The following is a 23,208-nucleotide window of genomic DNA, read 5'->3' as shown; positions in this document are numbered from 1 at the left end:
ACGTCCATCCTCCGGACGATCTCAAACAGTTCCAAGAGCTGTTTTACGAGGGTGACCTTCACGCAAGGCATCCAGACAGCTAAGGTGCAAGAGAAACACCATAAGCTCCTCAAAAATCTGAGACCTCTGGCCTCCTCCAAAATAGCAATACCGCTTGATGACGCAATCTTGAAGTCTGCCACTATGATATGGCAGACTCCTGCGACTATTCCGCCTGTCCACAAGAGAGCGGAAAAAAAACCCAAAAAAACAAAAAAAAAAACTTCGTGCCGACAAAGGGCACGGAGTTCCTGTTCAGTCACCCACAACCAAATTCCTTGGTGGTGGAGTCGTCGCAATGTGGGGGAACAGACAAACATGCCAAAAAGCTAGAGTTGTTGGGCAGAAAGGTCTACTCCTCCTCCACTCTACTGTTGCGAATGGCAAATTACGCAGCGCATCTAGCGAACCATAATTTCGACAACCACATTAGGGCTACGTCTACACGTGCACCCAAATTCGAAATAGCTTATTTCGATGTTGCGACATCGAAATAGGCTATTTCGATGAATAACGTCTACACGTCCTCCAGGGCTGGCAACGTCGATGTTCAACTTCGACGTTGCTCAGCCCAACATCGAAATAGGCACAGCGAGGGAACGTCTACACGGCAAAGTAGCACACATCGAAATAAGGGAGCCAGGCACAGCTGCAGACAGGGTCACGGGGCGGACTCAACAGCAAGTCGCTCCCTTAAAGGGCCCCTCCCAGACACACTTTCATTAAACAGTGCAAGATACACAGAGCCAACAACTAGTTGCAGACCCTGTATATGCAGCACGGACCCCCAGCTGCAGCAGCAGCAGCCAGAAGCCCTGGGCTTAGGGCTGCTGCCCATGGTGACCACAGAGCCCCGCAAGGGCTGGAGAGAGAGTATCTCTCAACCTCCCAGCTGATGGCCGCCATGGAGGACCCCGCTATTTCGATGTTGCGGGACGCAGATCGTCTACACGTCCCTACTTCGATGTTGAACGTCGAAGTAGGGCGCTATTCCCATCCCCTCATGGGGTTAGCGACTTCGACGTCTCGCCGCCTAACGTCGATTTCAACTTCGAAATAGCGCCCAACACGTGTAGACGTGACGGGCGCTATTTCGAAGTTACTGCCGCTACTTCGAAGTAGCGTGCACGTGTAGACGCAGCCTAGGTTAACCTCCCTCATGGACTCGCTTCCAGAGGGCAAGAAACCAGTGCTCAAGGCCATCATGCAAGAAGGCTACGCGGCCTCGACGACGGGAGTTCAGATCGCCCTGGATGTTGCGGACACAGCAGCACGCTCCACAGCTATGGCAGTGGTGATGCTAAGGGAGTCCTGGCTCCAGACTCCGGGTATACCGAGGGCCTGCAGACAGAGATAGTCGATCTTCCCTTCGACTCGCAGAAGCTGTTTGCTGAATTAACTGACTCGGTCCTTCATTCCAGTAAAGATTTAAGAGCCACACTTAGGACCCTGGGGATTTATACCCCTCCATACAGAAAGAAAAGTACTACCCTCAACAAAGATGGTACCAGTACCAGCAACAGCGTCCCCAGTACCACAGGGGTTACGAGGAAGGGCGACATCAACAGCACCAGCAGTACAGAACTCCCAGGCGTCGTTCCCAACACAGCTGTGCATCCTCGGGGCAGGGCCAAAGGCCACAAGTTTGACACACAGATCCAGGGCTGCGCCATCACTACCATCGCAAGGTCATCCGAAGCGGTTATTCCACCATCACCTCCGACCATTCTATAACCAGTGGCAAAGGATCACCACAGACAAATGGGTGCTGGAGATCATAGCCACGGGGTACGCCATCCCCTTCCAGTCGCTCCCACCGCCATGACCTCCACCCAGGCCCCACCTCCAGGAGGCCTCCCACGTAGCGAGGCTCAAGCAGGAGGTAGACCATCTCATGCTCATAGGGGCAGTGGAAAGAGTGCCGGAGCAACTGCAAGGGAGAGGGTTCTACTTGAGGTACTTCCTCACGGGGAAAAAGACAGGAGGCGGGAGGTCCATCTTAGATTTTCGAGGCCTCAACCGGTACCTGTGCAAGCAACGCTTTCGGATGATCACAATCGCCTCCATCCTTACGGCACTAGACGATGGAGATTGGTTCGCAGCCCTCGACTTATAAGACGCGTATTTTCACATAACTATTTATCCGGCTCACCTACGATTCCTCTGGTTTTTCATGGTAGGCAAAGAACATTTTCAATACAAGGTCCTACCGTTTGGCCTCTCCTCGGCCCCCAGAGTCTTCACCAAGCCCTTGGCAGTGGTGTCAGCCTACCTGCACAGACAGGGGGTATTTATATTCCTGTATCCGGATGACTGCCTACTCAAAGGGGCCTCGAAGGAGGAGGTACTACGCATGATATGCGTCACAGCAGGCACGTTCTCTTCGCTCGGCCTGGTTATCAATCTGACAAAATCAAAGATAGACCCCACACAGGACATAGAGTTCGTAGGGGCACGCATAAATTCTATTACAGCGAGGGCGTATCTACCAGAGACTCGCTTTCGGGCCGTCGGCTCCCTCGTGCAAGTCTTCACCTTCAGCCCTACGGTGCTGTTTCTGACGTGCTTACAGCTGCTGGGCCACATGGCAGCAGCGACGTTCGTAGAACAGAACGCCAGGTTACACATGCGCAGCATGCAGCACTGGCTGGCGAGCGTATACAACCCGGCAGCACACACTGTTCACAGGGTGGCGTCACCCACAATAGAGGTGCGCAAATCCCTGCAATGGTGGGTAAACCCCGAGAACCTGCTAACAGGGGTACCCTTCCACCAACCACACATATTGGTTTTTCTTACTACAGATGCCTCCCTCATAGGGTGGGGAGCACACATGGGCGAAGAGGTGACGCAAGGGCTGTGGTCCTCCACGGAGCAGTCACTGCACACAAATATACTGGAGCTCAGAGCAGTGTTCAACGCCTGCAGACACTTTCGAGACCATATAAAAGGCAAAGTAGTCGGGATCAGTATAGACAATACCTCCACCATGTTTTATATAAATCGGCAAGGAGGAGCTCGGTCCCGTGCCTTATGTGCCGAAGCAGTCCGGTCGTGAAACTGCTGCATCGCCAACAATATAACCTTGAAAGCCTCGTACTTCCCAGGCGCTCACAATGTGAAGGCAGACCAGCTGAGCAGGCGTTTCGCACTCACGCACGAGTGGCAGATCCGTCCCGATCTGCTGCAACCGATTTTTCATGCATGGGGTTTTTCCCCAGATAGACCTGTTTGCTACTCAGCACAACAAGAAGTGCCCACGATTCTGCTCCAGGGCAGGACTGGGACGGGGGTCCCTGAGGGACGCCTTCGCGATCTCATGGAGGGGCCCCCTGCCTTACGCTTTCCCTCCCACAGTGCTCATCCACAAAGTGTTGCAGAAAGCCAGGAGGGAAGGAGCCTGAATGATCCCGATAGTCCCAACGTGGGATCGACAGTAATGGTTCCCCCTACTCCTGCGCATGTCGGACCGGCCACCGATGCCCCTTCCGGTGGCGCCGGATCTGCTCATGCAAGCCCAGGGGTCCATAGTGCATCCGCACCCCCAAGGCCTGCGACTACAAACGTGGTTAATCCATGGCTCAGCTCCCTAGAGAGCACATGTACGGAGGAAGTGCAGCAAGTCCTAGAAAGTAGCAGGAGGACTTCCACCAGGAAGACCTACAAGCAGAAATGGACTCGCTTTACGGCATGGTGTTCTACCAAACAGCTAGCCCCCCTTTCGGTGCCTATGGCTGTGATATTAGAGTATTTACTGGACCTCAAGAGAGGAGGACTCTCACTATCCTCGTTTAAGGTCCACCTTGCCGCCTTTTTGGCATTCAGACACGGAGAGACAGGGCACATGGTGTTCGCCCATCCCATGGTTACCAGGTTCCTTAAAGGGCTGGTAAACCTATACCCCCCTCGGAAACCGCTTCCACCTTCGTGGAACTTGGACCTGGTGCTTAATGCGAAAAGTGGACCACTGTTCGAGCCTTTGGCCATGGTTTCCCTCTGCCTCCTTATAATAAAGACGACCTTTCTTCTCGCAATCACATCAGCTCGCAGGGTGAGCGAGCTTGCGGCAGTTATGGCAACGCCACCCTGCGCTGTTTTTTCCAAGGAGGCGGTAACCATACGGCTGCATCCAGCCTTTGTTCCTAAAGTTTCTTTCTGAGTTTCATACTAACGAACCTATTGTTTACCCTTGTTTTTTCCAAAGCCTCATAACTCTAACAAAGAGGCGCGCCTACACCTCCTGGACGTGAGGAGGCGCTAGCTTTCTATATAGACAGGACCAAGTCCTTCCAGAGAACGGATAGACTCCTAGTCTCTATCGCTCCCAAATCAAAAGGAGAATGTCTCTCTTCGCAGAGAATCTCGAAGCACATCGTATCTTGCATAAAAATGTGCTACAAACTCAAAAAGACTCCTTTCCTGGCCATGCCCAGGGCTCATTCCACTAGGGCGGTGGCAGCATCAACAGCCCTTTTTCAAGGGCGTTGCGCTAAAAGACATTTGCAGAGTGGCGACCTGGTTATCCTGTGACACCTTCGCCAAACATTACGCCCTTCACAGGGTATTCCAAGAGGATACCCGTCTCTCGACAGCGGTCCTCTCGGGGACAAGCTGCACATAATCCGATTACCCACCTCCTATCTTGGGTTACTGCTGGGTAGTCACCTAATGTGGAGCACCCACGGGGACACTCGAAGAAGAAAGAAAGGTTACTCACCGTAGTAACGGTGGTTCTTCGAGATGTGTCCCCGTGGGTGCTCCACTACCCGCCCATCCTCCCCGCTCCGGATCTCTGTTTAGTGTTTTGCAGGAGCATCCGAGGCGGTTGGTCAAGGAACTGGCGGGGACCGGATCGCGCACGTGGCCGGGAGCGCGCGGGGGAGTGGCGCGCACCGGCGCATGCGCGGTCCGGCAGAAACTGCTTGGAAGATCCGATCTGCGGCGCCGGGCGAGCCCGACACCTAATGTGGAGCACCCACGGGGACACATCTCGAAGAACCACCGTTACTACGGTGAGTAACCTTTCTTTCTGCAGCTGGGGAATCAACAGAAAGGTAAGTCCTGGGGTGAGGGGGCAGTTGGGAAGGGTTAAGCCTGGTGGTGGGTTAGGGCTGCCAGGGGCTTGAGGGGTAGAGTTGGGCTGGAGGTGTACCCAGGGGTGGTGAACTGGAGCCGTGTGTTTGTGTGGGGGTGGGGTTTTGAAACCAGGGTGGAGGATGGGACTGGGGCCGTACATGTGTGAGGGGTTTGAACCAGGGCAAGAGTGGGGTGGGGGGCGGCGGGGTTTGAGCTGGAGCCAGGTGCAGGGGTGAGGGGTGAGCTGGGGCTCTGCGGAAATGGTCAGGGGGTGGGGGGTGTTAAGCCAGGGCCGGGGAGCAGAGAGTTAAGCACAAATGGAAATTGGGCATTTCCGGGGTTTACTGTAGGAATCTGGGGTTAGCCGTATAAGAGCAGGGTCGTGTACTCTGGGATTGTGTACTCTGAGACCTTGCTGTATATAAAACACACATACGCAACATTTGTTCACCTTGGTGCTTCCATAGGCTCCTGTGAAGGTCATCCATTATATTTAATTATGCAGAGAGTCACTGCGGAAGGGTTGGTCTGTTGCTTTCTCATTCTCCTGAAGATGTATTATACTTTCTGATAGCCAGACAGTTGGCAAAGTTGTGTTGGGCTCCTGCCAGGTCTGCACTGCAGTAAATCAGGATTTCTTGTTTATACATTTATTGGCAGGGCCTTTGCCATGGGGAGCTTCCCAGCCAACAGGTGCCATGAGGTCAAATGTGTTCAAGGATTCAGTAGTTGATTTTGCTGAGATGAAGTTATTGAATAAAGACTTAATAGCAAAGGCAATTGATTGCTGGTACAATCAGTTCTGCTAAATTTTTTACATGATGGTTTCATACATGCTTTGTGAGCCTTTTGTCAAATTAAAATTAAGGTTTTTACAAGAATTATAGGTTGCACCCTCTTATTTATGACAATTGGCTAAAGATAGTCATTGTTATTGCTGCAGCAATTCTGGGACTAACAGGTAGTTTTAGAGAAATAATGCCAGGGTATAGGATTTACTAAGTAACAGGATTGTTTCCACAAAAATTGGTGAGTAGGATTAGGTACTCATGTGTGCCTTCCACCACAGTTTTGCCAGTAAATTAGAATGGAATTGTTAGTCTCCTCCTTTTTCTTAATGAATTTCTATCTGTAATCTCAAGTGATATATAATTACTGAAAATTCAGTCTTATAAAGTTAGATTATTTATGCAGAGAACCATGACTGTCTATATTAGGCATGAAAAATATTGGTCAATAACTGCTACATACAGACCTAGGTAAGCTGTTTTTTATAGTTTTATAAAACATCAGGCACCTGTCACTGTAGAGGCTCACTTTTAATATTAGAAAATCTGCTACTTTTGTTAATTAGAAAGCAATAGAAGTATATTGTCCGTCTTCCAGAGAGAGAAGGATTTGTGTTATGTGCAGAAATCTACAAGGAAATTTTTCTGAAGTCATGGCCTAACGTTTTGCATGTTGCGTGTTTTTCATTTTGAGGTACCAGGAACCAGTTTTTGACAGCCTTCATCACATTTAATCAGACTGTGGACATCAGTTTAAACAAAAATGCAACTTAAAAATCACAAGTTTAGTGATAACTAGGAATGACACTTTTCTGTCACCTATTTCATTTCTATTTGGTACTAGGTTGACGGATAAGAGGAAATACACAACATCAGTATAAGTACTTGGTTAATATATGTCATGTTAAAATTTTCAGGTATTTGCAGTGGGGCGGGGAAGAGAAGATTGTAGCTGGCCACATGGACCTTCAGTACTTATTCTGTCATATTGTTTTGTTTGGGATGTGCCTTATTCTTTAAACATTGCTTCCATATGGCATAAGGAGCTCAAGTGTGGTGATGTGGCAGATATCTGATGGCCAATTATTATTTATATGTTTGTTGACTGACTAGTTGAAAATGTGAGGAACTCATTTTCTGATTGCTGCTCATGTGCCAATGATCAAACAACTCCATTTGCCTACTTGTAAGGTCTTGAAAAATTGTGGACATTTTTAGCAGTAATACATCATTATGGATCACTTTGAGGGCAACATCTATGTTGTAGGAGTTGCATACATGAACAAAGGAGGGCCTAGGAGCAGCTGTCTACACACACAGATTGACTATAATGATATAGGCAAGGAAAAAGCATGTATGGAAAACCATTTGGATTGATTCTCTCAGAATCTTTAGGAAGTTGTAGGTGTGCTTTTCAGTTGGTGGTTCTTTTGGAGTCTGGATTATGAAACTTGAATAGCAATAAATCTCTGTAAGACCCCTCCCTTCTCCTCCTTCATGGTAGAGGTGTTCAAGTTTACAGTCTGGAGCATGAATACATGAAAGCCCTCTGCTGATTTGGATTCCACCATACGAGGGCTTTGATCCTGCAGGCGTGTATGAATTTGTTCAAATTTACTCTTACATTATCCTGGTTAAACCAATGGGAGAACTCATATTCATAAAGTTAAGCATGTGCTTAAAGTTTGCAAGATTGGGTTCTAAATATATTCTTTGCTCTTCTGCTAAAGTATTGACCCACAATCCATGGTCACAAAGATTTGTATTTATACCAATTAGCATTAGTTGCAGGAGTAGAGAAACAAATATTTAAGTGGGCCTTTTCAATCTATGGCACTATTTTAACAGTGGGGAGGGGAAAGAAATTTTAGACCATATTCAGGAAAGTCATGCTGAAGATGACACAATTTGTTAGGTCTGGCAAAAAAACTGAGCACCTTTCATTTCAAGTGACTCCCAAATGATTGAGGGTATTTAGCAGTTGGTTTGATTCAGAACCTTGAAGGTCAAAGCAAAGGTATAATTTTGAACCACTCTTGCTCTGAAACTGCAGCATTTAGGCTATGTCTACACTAAGACAAAACTTCAAACTGGCCATACTAATGGCTATGTTAATGTTCTGTCTTAGTGTAGACTCAGCCTTATTGTCATGATTGTCACCCAGATGTGGTGAATGTCGAATGAATGAATGAATGTATATCCAAATAATTTTGCACATGGCACTTAAACTTTTTTATGTAGGCCAATATCTGTACACTCTGGCTTTCATCTCGGTATGCCCAAGGAAAACATCTGTGAGTGCTGTGTGCATCGATTGGATTTATAATAAAATGTTGTATTTGGTTCTCTTCCAGAAACCTGGAATTATGACCTACTCTGCTAAACAGAAATCAGCCTCGAACCTTAACAGTTATGTTGGGCCTGGTCAACAGAAAGTGTTTAAAGTAGTGGTGATATAAGATGGTGGGGACAAGGTGGAAGTTGTAGCTATTGCATCACATGGGCGAGTGAAGAAAATACATATTTTTCAGTTAACATAGGAAAACATAATAAGATACTTTCTGACAAGATTTGTAACCTTCAGCTTGATCAGTGTAGCTCTCTGAATACTATAGGCTCTGTGGGGAAGTCATCAACCTCCTGGAATCCCAATAGTTTGATTAGGCAGAGCTTTAAGTCCTATCAGACCTTTTAGCTTTATGAATATCTATGTATCTGGGAGACCACTTCTGTATTAGCAAATGAATTGCAAATAAGCCAGAGAAAAACTCATCTAACTTCATCAGCAGTTAGAAGTATATTTCTGATGTCATCAGGAACTGTTGAATAAAATAAATTTGATTTCCAAACAGTTATTTGCATAACAAGTTCACAAAGTCATGTCTCAAAGTCCCATGGTTCAGAAATGACTTGTCTGATTTAACTCAAGTTTTTCAGGTGGGGAAAAAAATTTCCTCTAGCTACAGGCTTTATATTCAAGTAGAAAGGACTTCTTTGAGAAAGCTGAAGAGGGAACCGCAGTCATGCATCTGCAGGTTTAAACTGTTTGGTCCAGGGTGACGGATGTTGCTGGACAGGAAAGCCCCAGCCACAGGGTTGCTAGTGGTCTACCAGCAGGCAGCACTGCTGGCTGGGAGCAGAGCTGCTGCCAGTCCTGGGAAGGGAGGCCCGGTGCCCAGGGCCACAGGCAGGAAGCTCTGGCAGCCCAGGGTGCATCACCAGCTTAGGGTGTAGAGCTGATGGGGGCAAGGAGCCCCACTGTCTGAAGTGTGGGGTGGACAAGAGTGACCTGACCTCCCCTGGTCCAACAAATTCCCTCCTTTGGGATGATTCAGATCCCAAGGTTGCCAGACCAGGAAGGTCCAACCTGTAATGGGAAGTGTGTTAGAACCCTCAGTAGTGCCTTTCACAAGTGCATAATTTCTGTAAGTCTTGCATATGCTACAGCAAGGCGAATCTCAATTTTTCAGCAAGTCCCCTAGTGCCTACCGTGTAGCGATGCAATAGAGTGGAAATTCCACAACAGCTTAATGTAAAGTAAAATCTCACTTTATTGAATATAAAACTATATCAGCATAATAGCAGTTTTATATTTTTATGTTAAACTCATTTTATACTATTTCAGCACTGCATTCAGAATGCTGCAGGTGTTGGAGAAGTTGTAACTGAAAGCTGGAGTTTTTGGTAGTTTATACCTTTTGCATTTGAGTATATGGAGGACAATTTACTATCATGGGATATATAATTACCTAGATATATGTGAGTTTGGGGGTCTTTTACTGCCCCCAGGTCCATTTCTACTCTTCTCCAACTGTTAGGCCTGCTCTGTGTTCCAAGGTTTTGTTGTCAAATTTTACCATATTTTGCATATCCTTGCTTGGATTTGCATTTGATTTTGACCATAAAATCCTGGCATCCTGTTCAAAATAAACTCTCAGAATGACAGACCACCAGAATGGCACTCTTCCAATAGTAGAATACTTATGTGCATTTTCGATTACCTGTACTGGTTGAAAAGTGTCCACTGTATTATTGTGAAAGTTCCACAAATACAGAACAATCTGGAGCCCTTTCCAGATATGTAGCTGCCATTTCCATCTGGTGATATATCGAACAGTTCCTCCAGCCAAGAATGTAGTAATGGCCATACTGTGTCAGACCAAAGGTCCATCTAGCCAAGTATCCTGTCTGCTGACCACGTGCCCCAGAGGGAGTGAACCATCTCCACCTGCCATCCATCTCCAGCTTCTGACATGTAGAGACTAGGGACATCATTAATAGACCTAAACTCCGTGCATTTACCTAGCTCTCTTTTTAAAATCTGGCAAGGAGTTCCACAGGCTGACTGTGTGTTGTGTGAAGAAGAATTTCCTTCTATTTGTTTTAAACCTGCTACCATTAATTTCATTTTTTGTCCTCTAGTTCTTATATTATGGGACAAGTAAATAATTTTTCCCTGTGCGCTTTCTCCAAACTACTCGTAATTTTATATACCGCTCTCGTATCCCCACTTAGTCTCCTCTTTTGTAAGCTGAAAAGTCCTAGCCTCTTTAATCTCTCTTCATGGGGAACTCCAGACCCCTTATTTTAGTTGCCCTTTTCCGAACTTTTTCTAATGTGTCTTTTTTTGAGATGAGGTGACTGCAGGTATGAGGTGACTGCAGGTATTCAAGATGTGGGTGTATTATGGTTTTATATAAGGTTAATGAGATATTCTCTGTCCCTTTTTATATGATTCCTAACATCCTGTTTGGCAGTCAAAAAAGCACTGCACACTGTATGGATGTTTTTCAGAGAACAATCCATAATGTCTCCAAGATTTCTTTCCTGATTAGCTGTACCTAAATTAGACCCTATCATATTGTGTATGTATAGCTGGGGTCATTTTTCCATTGTGCATTACTTTACATTATCTATGCTAAATTTCATTTGCCATTTTGTGAGATCCTTTTGAAGTTCTTCACAGTCTGTTTTCATCTTAACTGCCATGAGCAGTTTAGTATCGCCTGCGGGCTTTGCCACCTCACAGTTTACTCCTTTCTTCAGATTTATGAATAAATTGAGTAGGATGGGTCCTAGGACTGACCCTTAGGGAACATCACTAGTTATTCCTCTCCATTCTGAAAATTTACCGTTTATTCCTACCCTTTGTCTCCTGTCTTTTAACCAATACTCAGTCCATGAAAGATGGACTTTTAACCAATACTCAGTCCATGAAAGCATCTTTCCTCTCATTGCCTGACACCTTAATTTATATAAGAGCCTTTGATGAGGGACCTTGTCAGAGGCTTTCTGGAAATGTAAGTACACTAGATGTACTGGATCCCCTTCGGCCACATGTATGTTTGACCCCTTCAAAAAACTGTAATAGATTAGTAAGATATGATTTTCATTTTCAGAAACCATGTTGACTTTTGCCCTCCAGCCAAGAACATAGTAGCCATCATGTTCTTGGAAGTCTGACAATTTTATTCTTTACTATGGTTTCAACTAATGTGCCCGGTACTGACGTTAGGCATGAAAATAAGCTGTTTTGGCATTTGGCGCTGTCTGCACAATACCAAATGTTTAAATACTATGCTATTCCAAGGCATCCCTTACTTTTGCAGTAAGGTGTGCAGGAATGCCAAAATAGCGTGCCTGTTGTTTTGAAAAATATTTTGAAATAACGGATGCATTTCCTAGATGCTGAGTGGCTATTTCAAGGTATCCTGAAATAGCTCTGCAGTATAGACATAGCCCTACAAACATATTTTTCTTGGAGGTTCTGAAGAACTATGAAGGGTGGCTACAGGAGGGAAGGCCATCTGAACCCACTGAGATATAAGCTAGGTCATGATGAATGAGGGAAGCAAGTTGCAACCTGTTCCTCCTTTCTTGATAGAGCTAATTGCTGTCAGTTTTGCTGATCTCCACCCCCGCAGCCTCAGCGCCCCCCACCCCCCAAAAAAAAAAAAAAGTCTGTCCCAGCTGCCCTCTCCCTTTATGCTAGGACAAGGGTCTGCAACCTGTTGCTCTGGAACCACATGTGCTCTTTAAGGACCTCTTTGTGGCTCCCCACACTCTAATCGCAAAGTTTAAAAAAATCCTACTGATTATTTTTGATAGATGGTGAACATCTAAAAGGCCAACAATGAACTGATATCTAAATAACAAATGATATGTGATCTCGAAACGTTGGATGACTTCCCCTTTAATATAGGCAGTGTGTTATGGGATATGGTACTGTATCTGTGTTTTTGTGTCATTAATAATGTCTTGATTTTGAAAAGGAGAAGGAAGCTTGCAACATACATTTTAAGAAAAAACAAATTAAACTTGAAGTAAAATTGTCATAATTAAAGTGGGTTTGGGAGTGAAGAGTCAGGAGGATAGCAGTAGAAACACCTATGTAAAGTGTGATGAAATAGAATATGTAAAAACATTGTGAATGTCCTGCAGTAAACATGTATCACATTCCAAATCATTGTGTGCGTGCTGCTCTTAAAATAAGGTTTGCAAAAAGTATGGTTTAACGTTGTTTGTTAAGGACTGTCTCTTATTCACATGCATTGTGGGTCTTGAATTATTGAGTTTTTACCAAATTAGAAAAAAAATGGCTCTTTTTGCTATTTCGGTTGCTGAGCCCTGTGCTAGGAAGAAGCCTGGAATAGCAGCACAGAGTAGTGCCAGATGTACAGAGGCAGCCTGAGTTGTTTTGTCAGCCTGCCCAGATCAATGAGTGAAGGTGCTCTTGGAATGAGAGTTCTCTGTCTGCACTGTGTGTTGGCAAGATAGAGCCATGAAGTGAGTAAATCTTTTTTTGATAAGGGAGTGGGAATGCAGGACAGCCCTACCATGGGGAAGGAGCTCATTTTGGAGGTAAGAGATTCTGCAGAAGACAAAGCCATAAGCTTGATTGTTTTTGATCTTTTATAACCCAGTTCAGTTTTATCTTATTGGTCTACGTTAGCTATGCACTATGGGCTATTGCTACCAAAACAGTGACTTTTGTAACTTAATTACTATTGAATAATTCATGGTGTTTTGGTGAGGTGTGTTTTCAGGGGGAAATTAGAATTAAGGAATTTTCATCCAACTGATTAAACAGCAGTTTTCCTTCACAGTTTGATATGCATTTTTAACTTATAGCTTTGCAATGCTCTTTGTTACTGTTTGTTACAGTTGGTACCTCCCATTTAAATTATGCTTCTGATCATTTTCCTTTTCTTTATTTCAGCCCTGATGATATTGGCACTTGTTGGTATATCCTGCTATCTGGGTCAGTATTCATCAAAGAATCTATGTTTCTTCCAAGGAGCAGGTATGTCTGTTTAAATATCTGTCTATTTTAAAGGAACACCTTTAAATGAAGTTCTGCTCAGCTTTCAAAAAAGCAGTCAGATTTCTTGTCACTTTTTTCTGGTTTTAAAATCCAGTTTCTTCATCTTTCTAAGTGTCTCTCTTCTGTTTGTGTTGAAAGACCCACAAAAGGCAGGAGCAGCTAAACATCAGAGTGCTGTTATGTGCACCAAAATAAGTTGGAAAACAGAAATATTTTTGTTGTGGTGGTAAACTCAAAATGACACGGGGTTAAATGACTTCTTTGCTTTGATTTTCATCAAGAAGATTGGCGGTGATTGGATGCCTAGCATAGTGAATGCTGGAGAAAATGAGGTAGGCTCAGAAGTTAAAATAGGAAAACAAGTTAAAACTCCTTAGAAAAGTTAGAGGTCTTCAGGTTACCAGGTTCTGATTAAATGCATCCTTGAATACTCAAGGAGCTGACTTGAGAGGATATCTGAGTCGTTTGAAAGAAAGGTCAGGGGAAATGGGAGATATTCCAGAAGACTGGAAAAGGGCAAGTATAGTACCCATCTGTGAAAATAGGAAATAAGGACAAACCAGGAAACTTATAGACAAGTTAGTTTAACTGCTATGCCATGAAAGATGATGGAGCAAATAATTGAGATCCATTTGCAAACATCCATAAGATAATAAGGTTATAAGTAACAGTAGTCATGGATTAGTAAAGAACAAATCATGGTAAACCAGCCTGATAAGTTCCTTTGATAGGATAATAAATGTGATTAAGCGGAGTAGGGTGGGGTGTTAGACGTCAATAAAGCATTTTAAACAGCCTTGTGTGACTTTATTTCCCTAGTTTACTTATAAGACAGTCTCAATGGGTTTACTATAATGTGGGGGCACAACTGATTGGATAACCATTCTCAGAGAGTAGTTATCAATTGTTCATAGTTATGCTGGAAGTGCATAACAAGTGGGGTTCTGCAGGGATCAGTTTTGGGACCGGTTCTGTTCGATATCTTCAATGATATAAAAACGGCATGGAGAGTATGTTTATAAAGTTTGTGGATGATACCAAGCTGGGAAGGGTTGTAAGTGCTTTGGAAGACAAGATTATAATTCAAAATGTTCTGAAGAAATGGTCAAAGATGTTTTGGAGAAATGGAATGGAAACCAATAAGGACAGATCCAAAGTAGTTCACTTAAAGAGGAACAATCAACTGCACAAATATAAAATAGGAAATGAATACTTAGGAACGAGCACTGCAGAAAGGTATCTAGGTGTCATAGTGGACCACAAGTAAAATCTGAATCAGCAGCAGTGTTTCCTCTTAGCTGAGCAATTGAGTGGCCACCCAGAAGAGAGTCACATGTCACCCAGCTGATGAGCAGAGTTCCCACATCTGGCAGCGTATGTTTCTATTGGTAGTGCACATTCCCATTTGCCTTGGTGTTCATAACAGGATTTATTCTGCCAATTGATGGAAAAAAATGAGGGAATCCTGGTCAGCAGTGTGACACATGCAAAAAAATAAAAGCAAACTTAATTTTGGAATATATTAATAGGAGTGTTCTAAGCAAGCTACCTGAAGTAATTCTTCCTGTCTACTCTGCACTGATTAGACCTCAGCTGAAGTACCGTATCCAGTTCTAGGAGCCACATTTCAGGAAGGATGTGCAGCAATTGTAAAAGGTCCAGAGGAGAGCAACAAAAATGATTAAATGTGTAGAAAACATATCTTATGAAAGAAGATAAGGAAGAATTGGATTTGTTTAGTTTAGAAAGGAGATGGCTGAGAGGGGATGTAACAGCTTTCAACTAGCTAAATGGCTGTTATGAGAAGGAGGGAAAGTATTATTCCCCTTAACTTCTGATCAGACAAAAAGCAATGGAGTTAAAGTGCCACAAGGGAGATTTAGGTTAGACATTAGGAATATCTTCCTAACTGTCAAGGTGATTAAGCACTGGCATAAATTGCCTACGGAAGTTGTGGAATCTCCATTGGTTAAAAACACACCTGCCAAATATGGTCTAGCTGGTGCTTCGTCCTGCCAGGAATTCAGGGGGCTGACAATGACTTGTCGTGGCTCCTGCCAGTTCTAATATTCTGTGATTCTAAGAAGATTTTGGCCCTAATGGATCAGACAGTAGTTGGAATTTTCCGTGAAGTAACAACTCAACTAAACAATCATTTTATTCAGTTGACTTTGCTGTAAACAATTTAGTCAGAAGCAGTCAGTTTGTGCCACAAAATTTTTGGATGTATTCTACGTAACAAAGTGAGCCCTCCTCATTCTATCAGCAGCCAGGGCCAGGTTCAATATCCAGGGGTTCCTTTTCATTTGTCTCACATAGAACTGGCTTAATCCTCTGACCAGCAAGCTGGGAAGTTCACACACCGCCGGGTGCCTCCCCACTCGCAAGCACAGAGTCTGAGTGTAGAAAAGAAACCTTTAATGAAAGAGGCAGAGAAGTCACATGGCATTAGCTTGGGAGAGTACCACACCCAGAGTTCATAACCAACTCCCAAGTGACCGTCCAGAGCAAGTGGATTGAGCAGTGTCCTTTGCCTCTTTTGGCTTCCCAGTCCAATACTGTGACCCTCCAATCCACACACCCAAACTTTCCTGTACCCCCCTTCAAATGCCCCACTTATAGCTCTGTCCAGTCCGTGCAAACCCCAACACATCATTCTGATTCATTCCCTCACTGAACCTGAGGCAATGCCACTTTTGTGCTGGTCCTGTGGTCTGCTTGTTCCTGCTGACTGTCTGCCGGTTGCTCCTGCCAGCCATCCTGCAGGCTGCCTGTCTGCTACTTTGTGGGGTTGGCTCATGGCAAGTCCCTGTGATTTCAGCTCTCAGTGGCTTCAGCTGCCACCCTGTGATTTCAGCTCTCAATCTCAATACCCACTAGGAAGGGTCCTGTGGCACCTTATAGACTAACAGAAAAGTTTTGAGCATGAGGTTTCATGAGCACAGATTCACTTCATCAGATGCTGGTCTTGGAAATCTTGGATTTCCAAGACCAGCATCTGATGAAGTGAGTCTGTGCTCACAAAAGCTCATGCTCAAAACTTTTCTGTTAGTCTATAAGGTGCCACAGGACCCTTCGTTGCTGTTACAGATCCAGACTAACATGGCTACCCCTCCGATAGTTAATACCCACTAGGGTGGATTCTCACACAAAGAAACAGAGACTCCAGCATCCAGCTTTTAGTTCTAACTGAAGAGTGCAGGGAAAGGACTAGTCAAACCAGGTTTACGGCTAAGGCTCAGTTTGGCCAATGGCTCCCAGCCAGCTGGTTCAACCAGTAACCCCTTCCTCCTGCAGCTTCACAATGCTCCAGTGAGGGGCCCCCTGTGCAATCCATATCTTACACAGTGATTACTGCACTGTACCCCCCAAAATAACTTCAAGCATTGGTAAGAGCCCACAGTTCTTACATTGGGTAGTAGCATAAATTGTGACTTTACAACATGATGTTGTTTACAGTAGATGACATCGTGTTGCTTCATCTGCTATCCATCAGGCTTTGTATGCAAGGCATTACATATGCACACTTCTGCATTTTCATGCAAATGATCACTAAAGGACACATTCCTCAGATTCCTTCAGTGAGATTCAGGTCCTGCTGACACATTCCTTACATGTGTCTATATCTATATCTATTTGGTAAATACATTTGAAACAGTAGATAGATCTCTTATCTTTGCTAGTATAGTTATCTGGAATCATCATGTGGGCAGTTATGGAATTTTTTGAAGGGGAACTACAATTAAACTACTAATAGAACAGTTATTTTGCCAGAGAAAATATCGCGATATAAGTTGAGCAAAATGATTCAGAATAACCTCTCATGTCAGTTTCAGAAATACTGTCTGATACTGTTCAGGACATCCACCTTTTTTTTCCCCCCTAAACACTTCATAGATTATATGGATAAATCCTTAACCTCAGCAAGTCTATAATTTTGTTGTTGTTGCTTTTATAAATGTAACACATCCATGCTGGGTATGAATAAAAGGAAGTATTGAGAAATAAATCTCCTTTATGATACACTGATATTACAAAAAGAAAGCCAATTATCTTTTGATAAAGAGAAATTATGTAGGTAATGAAATGAGTTAACACATAAGTTGTTTAAAGTATGGGTTAGATTTTAATAAAAGAATTTCAAGTTTTACAATCCCAAACTAAAGTGTTTATTTGCAGCAACCATCATTGATATATTACTTGCTCGGTATTGAAGGAAGAACTGGAGCTGTATTATCAAGTGTACCATACTTTCCTAGGGACCCTGGTAAGATCAGAATCATAGTGAAACTGACAAGCTACTGGTCAGCATTTGCCCAAAAGGAACAACGAAGTGAACTCTATGTAAAAATAGCATGTTGAGGGACCATTGGCGAGGTAGAGAAACAGAAAGGAAGGTATACGGAAATAATACATAGGTAGAAAAGAAATCCACACAGGGAGGGAAGATACTGATTAAATGAGGGGATGGGAGAAATGTGCCATTGGTCCAGCACCATAGAAAGGTCATGGTATATTACAGAAACCACACTCTTCTGAAGTGATATGAAGGTATCTCACCGTATTGTTGACTCCCATCTGGAGATGCAACATCGACTAGTGACCAGAAGACATTCTGAGCCTGGGGTGATTTAATCCTGATGTTTTGCTTTTGGGATAGCAAAAGCACAGTAAGGATACTGAAAGCAAAACCCCACAAACTCTCCAATCTTCCTTAAAAGGAAATGGAATATTAAACAGTAAGTTAGAAACTGCCTACGATGCTTGGAACAAGACTACCTCTTTTTGCGCCCGTTAAAATTCTATTTCATTTCACTTTTTCTGTGAAACGCTTTTCAGCCTAGGAAGTGCTTAGCAATAGTTCAGTAAAGAGGTGTTTTAAAAGGAGTGCTGTCACTTGTTTTGAGACTTACGTTTATTCAGCCATTTGATTTATTGTCTAAACTTCATTGTCTGCAAAACTGACTAATAGCTTTGGAGCAGATACTACTCATGTTATAAAAACACAAGCATGCTGCTGGTACTGGGTAAGTGAAATACAGAGGGAGGAGATGGCAGTTTGGGAACATGGCAGCAATAAAGGCAAACCAAATGTTGGTGGAAGGGAAAAGTGCTATAATTAGGTGAGTAAGAGAGAAAAGGAGACTACTTAGTGGGTTACTGTATCTAAGGGTATGTCTATACTGTGAAATTAAAAAAAAAAATCGACCGTAACAAAATTTGACAAACACCCAGTTTTGTAAAGTCAAGGGTTCGTGTTCAAGCTGTCATATGAAGTCGATGGAGTGCATCCTCATTAGGGGTGGGCAGCTTCAACTTTGTCAGCAGTGCCCTGTGATTACCAATCCCACAGTTGCTGCTGTCCTCTAGCATTGTATGTAATGCTCCAATGTCTGATGGGGGAAAAAAACATTCTGGTGTGTGTCGTTAGCTTCCCGTAGTGCACTTGTTCCCACCCCCGGCCTTTGAAAAGCAACAGCAAAAAATATTATTGTGCCCTTTTTCCAAGGCTATCATAGAGCCCGTATAGCTTCAAATTGTTGTGACAAGTATTGTGAGCATGTCACATACTGTGCTGCAGTATGTGTAGAGCCTCCTAAGCAGCCTTCAGAGTGATAAGACTGTGGAGGACACAGATATATAGGAATGTGAAACACTGGAGAGGAGGAAAGGGGAGATGATGATTATGCTCAGTGCTCTGTACATAGCTGAGTGATGGTTCTGGTGCCATGAAACAAGCACAGACTGTTGGGACCGTGTTGTTTTGCAGTTTTGGGACAATTAGCAGTTGCAACAAAATTTCTGTATGCATGAGGCCACTTTCTTGGAACATTGCAAATTGCTTTCTCCCAGCCCTGAAGCACAGCAATACCAAAATGAGATCTTCTCTGGCAGGTCAGAAGTGAGTGGCAGTAACCCCTGTGGAAGCTTGCAATGACAGACTGCCACTGGTCAGTGGGCAATCAGTTCGGAGTGGGTAAAACTACAGTGCGGGCTGCTGTCATCTAGTTAGCCAACACAATCAATACCTTTCTGCTATGTTGAACAGTGACTCTGGGAAAAGTGCAGGACGTAGTGAATGATTTTTGCCATGATGGAGGTCCTTAACTGCAGTGGGGCGATTGACGGAATGCACATCCCTATCTTGGCACCAGGCCACCTTGCATGAGTACCTAAACCACAAAGACTGGTACTTCATGGTTTTGTAGGTGTTGATGGATCATGAGGGCTGTTTCACTGATATCAGCATGGAATGGTCAGGAAAAGGCCATGATGTGCACATCTTTAGGAACTCTGTACTGTTCAGAAATCTGCAGAATGGAACTTTCTTCCTAGACCAGAAAAATCACCATTGAAGATGTTGAACTGCTGCTAGTGATCCTGGGACATCCAGCTTACCTTCTCTTAGCTTATGAAACCATACACAAGCAGCCTGGACCACAGTAAGGAGAAGTTCAACTCCAAGCTGAGCAAGTGCAAAATGGTAATACAAGGTGCATTTGGCCATTTCAAAAGCAAGGTTCAGGAACCTCCTGACTTGGTTAGACCTCAGCGAAAGCAACGTTCCTCTCCTGGTGGCAGCCTGCTGTGTGCTCTATCACTTATGTCAGAGCAAGGGGAAAATTTCATGCCAGGCTGGAGGCATGAGGCAGATCACCTGACCAGTAATTATGAAAAGCCAGGTACCAGGGCAATAAAGAGAGCACAATGAGGAGCGCTGTTAATCAGGGAGGCTTTGAAAAACAGCTTTATAAATGGCTAGACAGTGATATGACAGTAAAAAGTAAAAACCAAATCTGGGCTGGGGAAAAATCTGGTGTGTGTTGGTGATATGTTCACGTAATCAATATACTGAAAGTGGATTTTTGCTAACAATTTCAGGAGTTCCATGTTATAAATGAAATAGGGCTATCTTTTGGAATAATACTGGTATATTGTTCTTAGTATTTGCAGGCAGTGGAGCTTTTCTGAAGTTCATGTGGCTTGTGATGAACACATTTACATTCCAGTGATGAGAAATAATGTTCTGTTGGGGAGTTAGACTGATATGAAAAAAGGGAATCTGGAGGCCCATGGCAAGGGAAAGGTATTGAATACAGGAGAGACTTCTGTGGTCAGCTACTGTCTTTTTTTCCAGAGAGCCTTTATAAATATGTTTACCAATGTATTTCAGAATTTGAATAAAAGGACAGAGATCACATTTAGACAGGCTTTGTGCTGCCACATTCATGAAGTTTGTAAATATCATGAGCAAACAGGACAAATTTCCTTCATTACCTGCAGGTTTTTGACTCTGTACATCTGAGTGTGCTTAAATATTTAGTTACTTGTCTGTTAATTGGAGGTGGTCTGGTGAACTAGGAAAAATGTGTGAAATTCTGTTGGGTGGTGGAGGGACAAAAATATAAAATGCTATGGGAATCTGTTGTTTTGCCGTGCATTTTCAGTTTTTGGCTGTAAGATTTTAACAGCTAAAATTTTAATGTACTTGCACTGAGGGCTCTCTTCTGGCAGAATGCATCAGAACAGCATTCTGCCACTTGTTCCCATTACTTTAACGCTGCAAGGCCCCTCCAACCATGGGTCTGCACACTGCGGAGTGCTTCCAACAATGGTGCGCTTCCAACTGCGGCTTGCACGTCCAGCCACGGGGCCCTTCCAGCCGCAGCCTCCAGCTCATGTCTGTTCACAGAGCACGTGGCCCCTGCCGTGGCCAGTCAGACATGGAGCCTGCCTAGGAAACCTGCAGGGCTGATGACTGGAGTCACCTAGGTAAGTTTTCTAGCCAGTGCCGGCCTCTAGCACCCCAGACCCACCCTCCCCACAACTATCTGCCCCCCACTGCTCCTCCCCCTCTATTCCATGCAACCCAAATCCTCTGTCCCACTTCTGAACCCATACCCCCTCCCAGGCCCTGCATCCCAGTCATCTGCTCCAGGTCACAACCTCCTGTCACAGCTGAAACCCCTGCATCGCCTCCTGCACTGCAGATCCCTGCACCAGGTCAGAACCCCCTCTGTAGGTCACATCCAAACCCCAGGCACTTAAGGTCACAATGGCTTCCTTCACCCAAACTCTCTGCTAGATCGCACACACCCCTGCACCCCTGTCCCTTACCTCAAGCCCCCTTCTTCACACAGCCTCCATCCCAGATCCTGCATTAACATCATAGAAGGGTGCAGCTCTTGAACACTTCTGAAATTCTTGGTGTGGCCCCTCACCAGAAATTATAACCCACCCCCAAGCTAGACTGAGGACTGCAGAGGGCCCCTGAGGCTCATGACAAGACAGCCGGCTGCTACTTGACCTGGAAGAAGGGCATGGCCATCGTATGAGGGTGCCCCATGGTGGGGCGTGGATTGAGACCAGTGTGGGTCCAGACAGGGAGAGGAATGGAAGTGACAGTGGGATGCTGTTAGTAGAGGGTGCCCTGGGTCAGGGGGTCACTAGAGCTGATTCCCAGACAGCTCAGTGGGAGGTGCTGGGGCAGATATTCAACCGCCTGACACTGCCTTTTTCCCCCTTTAACGTAAAATAGTAATTAAATATTTTTGGTGGTTTTTATACATCAGTCTGGGACGTACGGTTCTGCTGGATCACTTTCCACCAAAAATGTGTTGTAAGACTGTTATTTTGAACTATTTTCATTAAAAATGAACACCCTAACCCCTATGAGGAATCATCAGACTTGAGTTCTGGCACCTTTTTTTTTCTTGGAAAAAAAGCACTGTTTCACTAATATTTATTGTTATAACAAATTTATAATATTGAGGTTTTAACTGAGGTTCCCTAATCTTTCCTAAAGACTTGTTTAGAAAAAGTTTGTGTACAGAAAATCAGTGTTCATTCTAAACATGTAATTCATATTAACCACAGATGTGTTTGATAGTCTGTAGATACTAAATGTTTCAATGTAATTGTGTTTTACACTCAAAATATGTGCATTTGGATTATTATTAAAAGGACAAAAATGATCTGTTAGAGTGAAGTAGTGGACCAGTTAGCATAAAACAATAGTGCCTTGAGAGAAGTACATTTCAGAAATCTTGAAAACAGAAGTTGAGTTACAAGTTCATTCTGCTGTTTCAAACACCTTTTTTAGTAGTAAGTTTATTGAAGAATGCAGGTTTTCACTGAAACTGAATATATTTAGAAGTAATAAGCAAACTTAAGTACTGAGGTGGGAAACAAGTCTCTTTTTTACATTGACTAATCTGGGATGCTGTTAAATTGGCTTTGGAAATAGCATGGCCAAAACCAGTGTAGAGAGAAATTGAAGGAGCCATTTTATTTTATTGTTCCCCCCTTTAAGACAATCCATTTTACCTATATTACTATATTGATCTGGTACTTGATTATAAAATGGGTATCTGTAGCTAATACATATTTCCTTAGTAGTAGTAGTAAATTCTGGCTCCTTTTATGCCTAACCCCTTGTTGGATTCTGTTGGATCAGGGGATTTGAGTTCTGTTTTTGTCACTGCAAATCAGTGGTAAAGTCAAATCACTTCATCTCCTATGTGCTGTCATTTAATCAGCTCTTACATACAGTAACTCACGGAGACAATGTGAAGCATTTTTGGAGTACTTTGAAGTCTTTGGTTGAAAGGTGATATTTAAGTGCTTGGGTATATCCACATAGATGTTCTCTGTTGCTTATGGGTAATTCAGTATGACTTAACTGTATACTTACAGTGATAATTCCTAAGTGCAACAGCGAAACTTTGGCAAACATGTTGATGGTCAGTTTGTAACATCCTGTCCTATTGTTAGTAAGATCTTGTACCTTTTAGAAACTAGGAATTTTTTCACAGGTGTTATCCACTACATGCTTTCTGCCTTAATACACTGACTGTTTGCACCTTTGTGCTGCGAGTTAAAGCCTTTGCAGGTAATTCAAACGTAGTAAGTGAGCAGAGTTTTGGAACATGTTGGCCACGTCTACACTTCTTCGAAGGGGCCATGGTCATCAGGCTGATG

The 23,208-nt window shown here is 43.9% G+C and overlaps 1 protein-coding gene across 7 annotated transcripts in view; it reads left to right on the top strand.

Annotated features, from left to right (window-relative positions):
• RAPGEF2 (Rap guanine nucleotide exchange factor 2) overlaps positions 1-23,208 on the top strand; it is a 400,682-nt gene that overhangs the window by 169,271 nt on the left and 208,203 nt on the right. For all 7 annotated transcript variants that reach the window (XM_074993114.1, XM_074993110.1, XM_074993113.1 and 4 more), the window contains exon 4: positions 13,123-13,206. In XM_074993114.1, the coding sequence (XP_074849215.1) occupies positions 13,123-13,206 (84 nt within the window). The remainder of the gene's footprint in view (positions 1-13,122; positions 13,207-23,208) is intronic.

Source organism: Carettochelys insculpta, chromosome 4 (genome assembly GCF_033958435.1).
Source record: "Carettochelys insculpta isolate YL-2023 chromosome 4, ASM3395843v1, whole genome shotgun sequence".
Taxonomy (NCBI): Eukaryota; Metazoa; Chordata; order Testudines; family Carettochelyidae; genus Carettochelys; species Carettochelys insculpta.
This window is presented reverse-complemented; position numbering and strand designations above follow the sequence as displayed.